The sequence below is a fragment of the Penaeus monodon genome, chromosome 24, assembly GCF_015228065.2.
Source record: "Penaeus monodon isolate SGIC_2016 chromosome 24, NSTDA_Pmon_1, whole genome shotgun sequence".
Classification (NCBI taxonomy): domain Eukaryota; kingdom Metazoa; phylum Arthropoda; class Malacostraca; order Decapoda; family Penaeidae; genus Penaeus; species Penaeus monodon.
In genome coordinates this window covers 5,114,763-5,115,199 of record NC_051409.1, presented here as the reverse complement: position 1 = coordinate 5,115,199, position 437 = coordinate 5,114,763, and the positions used below count along the sequence as shown (strand labels likewise).

Sequence of the window (437 nt, the reverse complement as noted above, 5' to 3'; positions counted from 1 at the left end):
TATACATATACATACACATATATCAAGTCAACCTATAATAAATGGGCGATTTTCAAACATCACACCTTGTATGCGTATTCTTTTCATCATTTACAGCTACAAAAAAAAAATTACACACAGACAACAACCACATTTAAGTTGATACTGAAACACACATCCATCAACCCTGATTTTAATTCCAACTCTATCGGAACAACAATAAAACTCAAACAACTCATCCCAAAGCGACGACCATCCAGACCCAATCATCACAAAACTACAAGAAGCAGGCGGACGGGAAAACGACCAGCGCATGACTTACTTTTTCCCCGACTTCCGGCGGCGCGCCCGTGTAAAAATCTGTTTTCCGAGCCAAGAAATTGAAGAAGGTGTCTAAGAGCTGAAAATAAAGGGGACTTTTTAGCTTGTTGTAATCTAAATATTTTTTTAAAATATCT

At 37.5% G+C, this 437-nt stretch overlaps 1 protein-coding gene across 1 annotated transcript in view; it reads right to left on the bottom strand.

Annotated features, from left to right (window-relative positions):
- The window catches only part of LOC119588498 (nuclear migration protein nudC-like), a gene marked incomplete at its 5' end in the record, with an annotated part of 5,833 nt that extends 5,454 nt beyond the window's left edge, over positions 1-379 (bottom strand). Inside the window, 1 exon segment of the mRNA XM_037937141.1 lies at positions 302-379. Coding sequence (XP_037793069.1) covers positions 302-379 — 78 coding nt within the window.
- Positions 380-437: the final 58 nt, after the last annotated feature.